At 37.6% G+C, this 8,274-nt stretch overlaps 1 protein-coding gene across 1 annotated transcript; it reads right to left on the bottom strand.

Annotated features, from left to right (window-relative positions):
* Positions 1-3,628: 3,628 nt before the first annotated feature.
* On the bottom strand, positions 3,629-8,149 carry LOC105622555 (glycerol-3-phosphate dehydrogenase, mitochondrial). The gene is made up of 11 exons (XM_012203970.1): positions 8,063-8,149; positions 7,441-7,597; positions 7,148-7,370; positions 6,908-7,071; positions 6,705-6,817; positions 6,433-6,626; positions 5,532-5,920; positions 5,222-5,472; positions 4,472-4,819; positions 4,127-4,228; positions 3,629-3,763 (listed from the first exon to the last, which is right to left on the bottom strand). The coding sequence occupies exons 1-11, from the start codon at positions 8,147-8,149 to the stop codon at positions 3,629-3,631; spliced, it is 2,163 nt and encodes a 720-aa protein (XP_012059360.1).
* Between the last annotated feature and the right edge of the window lie 125 nt (positions 8,150-8,274).

The raw sequence follows: 8,274 nt of genomic DNA, 5'->3' as shown, positions 1-8,274 counted from the left end.
TTACGGGGTTAGGGTTAGGGTACGACTAGTTTGGTTAACGTAACCTTAGTAGGTACGTTCGTTCGTACGTACGACTAGTGTCAGACGACGACTACCTCCTCTCTCTCTCTCTCTCTCTCTCTCTCTCTCTGCCCCCTCTCCCTCTCTTTCTCTCTTCCCCGACGAGGGAACAAAGAAGGCCGGTCGGCGGTAACGGGCACCCAAGGAGGACGCCCGAGAACCCGATCGAGGACCGCCTCCTTACGCCCCTGTTTCCCCCCCACCGCCCCTACCCGATTCATAAATGTAGCACGCGCACGCGGCCCGACATGACGGCAAGGTGAGCCTCGTGTCGTCATTACCGCCCACTCGGTCATCCGCCGCTCGTTCGCGCTCTCGCGGCGGCGCGAGCGACCCGCGATAACGGGGAAGGCACGACTCGCGATGCCCAGCCTCCACCCACTTCGCCACACCGGGACTCCACCTAACATGGAAACAAACACGTGTTGCCCTCCCGCAGGACTGTCTACTCACACTGCCAAACCATTAAAAACGCCAGGCCGACGCGCGCCAGGTACCAACGTCAAACCAACATCACCACTTTTGTCGACACTAATGCTCCAGTGTTCAACTTGACCCAAATGTAAAAGTTCGCTGATCACGCGACTATGCGAAAGCATCCGTCGCCTCCTCTTCGATTCAGACGCGACGCATTCGTTCACCGTGAGTCGACTCGGCAAGGACAGACTAAACAAGTTACGCTGTACCATCCGCGTCTCGTACGCGAGAACGTTGCAACAATCGCAACGGCATTCACAGGTAAGTATTCACCGACGCGCGGTCGCCTATCCCGTACGTCCTCACCCCCGTATAACAAATACTCCTGTGTGAGCCGCGCGCGCGCGCGCACACAGACAGCTGCACGTGTCACGCAACGCGCGCCAGAGCCTCCTCAAAGCACTATGCTGTAGCGACGCTATCGGTCCGTAGATCGCTTCGCGTCGTTCGATTCACGAATGATCAAGCTCGATCACGCTGGATATCCGTACAGGAAGGGGCTACGCCAGCGAGATTAATCAGATTAGCGTACTCCGGACGAGTATACCGCCGCCACCGTCGAGTCGTGGAAGACACGCTTAGTCCAGCTTTACTCGACGCTACTGGAACACCACAGAGTGGAATCAACGAGTTTCCCCAACTCATTAAATCCACTGGCACGTGCACGCCGTGATATACCGCGCACGTCCCGTCTCGTCCAGTTTAATCGCCCATCCGCGCTCGCAGAAATGCTGCACAACGAACACCAACAAATATCGTCTTAAAACGAGAAAGATCGAGTAAAACACGAACGCACATACCCACGAACGCGGTGCCAATGGGCGGTGCGCGGATGGCAACGTCGCCGTTTCGCTCGACACGATGGCACGGGCTCGCTGATTAGTCGGCTGCGGTACGCGCGACCGGTCGGCCATCACCATCAACCAATCAAGTTGGCCGGCAGCTCGCCGGGGCGTCGTTCGACAGGGGCGTACGCGGGAACGCTTGCGGCGGACGCCCACCCTATTAAAGGGGGCTAAACCACGCGTACCTCCTACTTTCTCTAGTCTTCCGCTTCCTCCCACCTTTCACCTAGCGTATACCGACCGCGGGTGAACAACTCGTGCAATAGAGCACGTGTCGCTATCTGCGATCCGCGACATTTCTCGGGGATGTTCTTTGACGATTGATGATCTTTGAATTAATTCGCAATAGAATCACACATTTTTATGTTATGCTGAAAGAACATTAGATCTTTGGAATTTTTGTTTTGTTATTAATTTCAAAGTTTAAAAATTTTCAATTATATAAAAAAATTACAATTGAATTTAACGTAAACATATTTATACTTTAAAAGCACAGTCATTTTTTGATGAATAAATTTTTAGATTTTAGATAAATTTAAATCTATAAAAAATTAATAAAATTAATAAAATTAATTTAACCTCTATGATATTACTAGTTGAGGATATACAAGAATTCACAAGAATCTTTTTAGTCTTTTATACAGTTCGGAATAATAAATCTGCACTAAAGTTCCAAGACTCAAATTGCGAATAAAAGATGAAAATTGTTGACAGAGAAATATAATACGATAATTAACCTACATCCTACATGAATAGAACAAAACTGAAAAATCTGATTTGTGAAACATAAAATTATTCCAAATCATTACTATTTAAAAATTAATAAAATGGATTTCAGGATTTCTAAAATTCATATGTTCCAGTTATGTTAAAGCGTTTCTTACTTTCAGAAAAATCATATGAAAAAGTATTCGTCAAGCGATAAGCTTATCTCCCTCCTTGCATAAAGGTTTCAACTTCGTACATATAAAATGTACATATAAAATGTACATATAAAATGAAATTCTGACCTAGGCTTATTCTAAAAAAATTATCTAGAATTAAATTCTTAAAAAATTCCTTTCCTAACCACATGACGATAAAGTTATCAGGAAATTCTTTTCTCAATACGTCATACGTTTATCTGAAATACACTAACCGCTGAGTGTCGAATTATATATGATAATTTGTAGCACGTTACCAATATTTGACAAAAAAAAAATTGGAAAAACAGTACTACAAATTATTTACTATCGATTTTATTGATATGATGATGATGAATGATAATGATGATGATGATAAATTACAAGTGCTTGTCACTGTGTCATATTACAGTGATAATACATTGATGATTTCTCACGATATATCTGTAGTTTGTACAATTTTAGCATATTAGTAATGATACAAAGATAGTAGTTCACACTACTGTCGGTTTAGTTTCAGAGACCAGATTGAAAAATTTCTTTAAAATGATATTACAAGCGTATCTTACAGCAACATTATATTCACAATTTTGCAGGAAATAAATGTCTAGTACTGACAAGAAAGTGGTTAAATAATATATAATGTACAATTGTAATGCTATAAATATTATAAATATCGAGGCAATTTAAGAGGTAATTTAGGGCTAAAATTCCAACATTACATAAATTATACTCCTACAATGAGAAAAATATTCTAGTTGCGACAAAAAGTATAAACAAAATTGATTAAATGAATCAGAATTCTGATTATCTCGAATAAGATGTTTGATAGATTTAATTGCGTTCTATTTGTATTTTTCTGATCTCTACCAGAATTTCAATTAAGGCAATGAAATTTTTTTCAATTTAACAAAAATATATAATTTAGGTATTATTTAGGATTGCATCGGCATTGACTATATACAAATAGAAAGAATGCAATTGTGCTGCATCTTGTACGTAATATAGATATTCCATAATTGTACACGTCAAAGAATGAAAAGAGAAACTACACATAAATTAAAATATTTCCTCGTAATTGACTTCAATTACTTACCAATAAAAATCTACGCGACGGACATGCGTACACAAACTCGTACGTTGCAAATTATTCGAGACATTTGCAGATTATAATATACTTTTTTTAAAAATATTATTCGTAATAGTTTCATTTCGCAAGAGATTGTTTGATTCTTTTCATTTCGATCGTATAAACTGATATTCTTAGATATAAATACGTGATAGTGAAATTTGTCAAATGTGAAATTAAAATTTCAAAATTCTAATTCCTAAGGGTAGACTTTTTTATAGTCCTCCCCCTGATCTCTCGACGCTTATTTGTTTTTTGAGTATTTCCTTTTCGTGCTGTGCTTCCTCCATTTCAGCCATCCGCGCAAAACGTGAATATGCCACATGACCAGATTTTATAGCTGACATCATCTGTATATAAAAAAGATACAAGTTTATATATGTGTATATAGCATAAAAAAATGATTTATGCAAATGTTAAAAGAATATTATATTATAAAAATAGTATGAAATAACTTTGATTACATCATAACACATGCAATAAATATAAAAAAAGAACACAAAGCATTGCAACAAACTGATAATTTTGCTAATTGCTAATTTCTCTGTCAATTCAGAAATTATCAGGAATTACTACACATAATATATATAGTGTTAAAAAAGAAACGAAATCATTCTAAAAAAACTATTGTATTGTATAATGCATAACGAAAAAACAAATATGCGAAAAAAAATCCGACTGTGACTGTGTGCATTATGCGCAATGTCACAGACCTGAAGATATTCATCCAATTCAACTTGACCGTTCATATTGGTATCGATTTCACGCAGAATTTCGTGAAGTTCATCACCCGGTACTTCCTTATCTCCAAAGAGCTGTGAAGAGAAAGAATATACATTGAGTATATGTTTGATGATTTACCTGCAAGTAATCTGACAATTCCATTTGGCCATTGTAAGCAACATCAATTTCACTCAACAAGCTGTGCATCTCATCCTGGTTCATATGTATACCTAACACCTATGCATCGGCGACGTTAATGGATATCGATAATTAAAGAAAGTAGATAAAAAAATGTCAGAGGTACCGGAGAGATGCCGAAATATATATATGCAAACCTTTAGTCCTCGTCTAATGTCATTGATAGACACATATCCTTTCTTATCTTTGTCTATAATTCGGAAGCGCTTGATGTAAAGTTGGATCTCATCCTTGGTGAGATTGATAGGAATCTTGTCGCGGGAAGCACGGTTCACCATCTGACCCATCTCTTGAGCGAGAAACTCACTGGCCTCGCGATGCTGCTTCTTCTTCTCCTCTGCCGACCAATGCAATTCCTCGGCCATGATATCTACAATACCTGGCAGTGCCTCTTGAGCTGCTTGGACATTTAGGAAAGCGAGTCGTAATCGACGTGCAATCATATCGATCGCAGTTCTAGCATATTCTCGTACACCGTAGCGTATCTGAAATACAACATTTAAGATATTTTACGAGAAGATATAATTGTAGATCAAAAAGACCCTGCATTAATTATATGGAAAGTGAGATTCTGGAAATGATTTAGTTTTCACATATAATACAACTTATATATAGTGAACAAAAGGTATATAATAAATAAAAACAAGATAACATACAAGGCTTAATAACAAGAATAATTGAACTATGGTGTACCAAAAATATAAAACTTGTGTTTATAGAACACCTTTAATACGCAGTTAAAAAGTATCCATTATTAAATCTTATGTCTAGGAGATATTTTCTGTTCACTACATTATAAGTTATATTAGATATAAAAAATAATTTATTTCACTAGAAGAACTCGATTTTCTATGATTAGTATGTAGGCGTGTTCTTTGAACAATTACTTCAGCATCGATGTATGGAAATTCCGGATGAATTTTCTTTCCAATGATAGGCCATCGTTTTCCCGTAAGCGAGGCCATTTTAGCTACGGCAAATGCACGATCTCCATAGCTCTTGGACAAATGTTGCGCGACCTCGCATTCCAAACCGAAATCTTGCACCAATCTAATGTACATTGTGGGGCTCCAGCCCTGAGCGCCTTCCAGAAGAAAACCATCCGTCTGGCAGGGTCTTTCTGGTTTTAGCTCGCAAGCTTTAAACGAATATTTATAAGTCTTTTATAACATTTTGCGTTTAATTCTGCCGATATACCTTTTATAGCCGTGTCAATGGTTTCTTGAGCCATCGCTCGGTAAGTTGTCCATTTGCCGCCTGCTATCGTGATGAGATTTGTAGGACTGACGTGCACGATATGATTCCTAGCGAGTGATTGCGTATTCGGTTTATTCGGATCGGAAACGAGCGGCCTAATACCGCTCCAGGCAGAAAGAACGTCTCCGCGACGCACTTCAACGTCTGGGTTCAGGTAATTTTTCACTTCCTGCAGAATAAACATGATCTCGTCTTCCGTAGGCCGAGGATTGTGTGTTACCTCGCAAGGCAAATCGGTTGTTCCTGCAATTGTTTGCTTTTGCCATGGTAAAAAGAAAATCACCCGGCCGTCACTCGTTGCTGGATCAAGTAGACCCATTTGATCAGGACTGAAAATATTGTAAAAGAAGCGTTGGTGTATCGATGGTGTATTGATTATAATGAAGTTAACAATATGCTATTAACCTCCGAAACTGATGAATCTATTAAATTCTTTATACAGAGATTGTTTGGATAACAAAGATTCTGATAAATAAATATAATTCACATTCTCTGTGAAGTAATGTGAAAATAAAAAATATTATTATATATGAATTTAAATTAGTTCTTAATTCTTGTATTATTTGTTATTATTACAGCAATTGCCATTTTATCCAAAAATGTTAAACAATTAAATTTTCTTCATGTTATATTTACAAATTTGAATTAGTCTTATTAAAATAAACTTAGAATTCATTCTTTTTTTAATATAAATTACAATTGTCATTTTGGTTCCTTAAAATTAATTAATGCCTTTAATCAACATATATTAAATGAATCTCACAAATTCAATGTCAATAACAGATTTTAACATCAGCTTCAAAGAGTTAATGTTATTTTAGCAATATATCGTTCTTTTTACCTGTAATATCCTGGCAATACTATGTGAACGCCAGAAGACGGAGCGCAGATAGATTGGACACTTTGATCGTCCATCTTTCTAATATGATCAGTGAAGGGACCAGTCGCATTAATTATCGCCTTGGCCTTTACATCCCATTCCTCTCCCGTGAGTTCGTCTTTAAGGTGAGCTCCCACAAGGACTCGTTTGCCATCCTTTTTGGACAGGGAAAGATATTTTTATAAAATATTCTCATATTTTCATTCGAATATTTGTGAATACCTGACACTTACCTTGTCAAGACCTTTTAATAAATTGACTACTTTAACATGATTTACGACCGTTGCGCCGTGTCTTGAAGCTGTTAGAGCAATGGCCAGATTCATCCTGGCATCATCTTGTTGGCCTGTCAAATAGCACATTTATTCAAGAGACAAATAGCTCGTCTATATAAAAATTGTAAAAGAGATAAAAAGAGAGATAACAAGATGGCTACCGTCATAATAGACAATAGCTCCCGTTAGTTTGTCGCCTTTCAGCATTGGAAAAAGTTCCAGAGCGTTCGATTTACTCAAATAATACGATGATTTGACGGTTTTGCTACCCGCTACCAGATCGTACATCTTAATGCCAAACCAGTAATAAGGAATTTGCCACCATCTGACAAAAATAGTAGAAATATATGTGAAAAAGAACATGCAGCATCAGAATTATTTATACTCATTCATAAACGTACGTGTAAACAGGCAGCATAATAGGCAATGGATGTGCTAGATATGGTGCGTTTTTCAGCATTGATGCACGTTCATGAAGTGCTTCTTTCACCATTCTATATTGCTCGATGTCCACTTGCATGATCGCTTTTTGCAGATATCGTACACCACCGTGGATTAACTTCGTGCTGCGGGATGATGTGCCAGATGCAAAATCATCGGCTTCAACTAACGCAGTTTTTAGACCTTCGAAAAGAAATGGAAGTATATGGCTTCACTTGAGCAAGCAAAAAAAGAAGAGATTTAGCGATCGTACCTCGTGTGCAAGCGTCTAGAGCACATCCTGCTCCCGTTGCACCACCTCCGATTATTAAAACGTCGTAGTCTTGCGATTTTAAAGTTTTCACTTGATCTTCTCGTGTTGGTAAAGTCCTTCGAGGCGGTCTTGGTTTCCACTTCATTTCAGCGTGTACCTACAATCAAGTATATAGATACTTTATTTAATTTTTTCATTAAAATGTCATTTGTTATAACATATAATTAAAAAAAATCATTTTAATTGCTTGAAAAAAAAAAAGAAAAAAAAAGAAAGAAACAATATTTTTAAAGAAAAAAAGGAAAAATGTTCTTAAAGAAACATATATTTATTTCTTTACACTCAATTATTATACAAAAATTGCATTTTAAAATTAATATTGCAATATTTTAATGATTCAAAACATCTAAATTTTATTTCTTGGAAAACTTTTCCAAGTTGTATCATTGTTGCATCAAATGAGTAATAAGTGTATATGATATATCAGATATCTCAACAGGACACATCACATTATATAACATATAATAATAAATGGACGTGCATGCGGGATCTTTGAAGAATCTCAGCATCTTAGATCTCTTGAAGCATCTCATGATCATGTCTGATTAAGTTGTATACTGACCGTGGTATCTGGCAAGAGGAAGTACGAAGTAAGGGTACCAGCACCTACAGCACTTGCTCCAGCAACAAACCATCTGAGCGACGCCATCGTCTATCACTAGTTCCTCTCGATTTTTTTGAGGAAATCTGAAATCCAAAAAAGAGCATGATGATATAATTATGAATACAAAATCTAGGCGATAGAATTCTCTCTCTCTCTTTCTCTCTCTCTCT

The sequence above is a fragment of the Atta cephalotes genome, assembly GCF_000143395.1.
Source record: "Atta cephalotes unplaced genomic scaffold scaffold00046, whole genome shotgun sequence".
Taxonomy (NCBI): Eukaryota; Metazoa; Arthropoda; class Insecta; order Hymenoptera; family Formicidae; genus Atta; species Atta cephalotes.
Note: the sequence above shows the minus strand (reverse complement) of the source record. Positions and strands in the feature narration are given on the sequence as shown.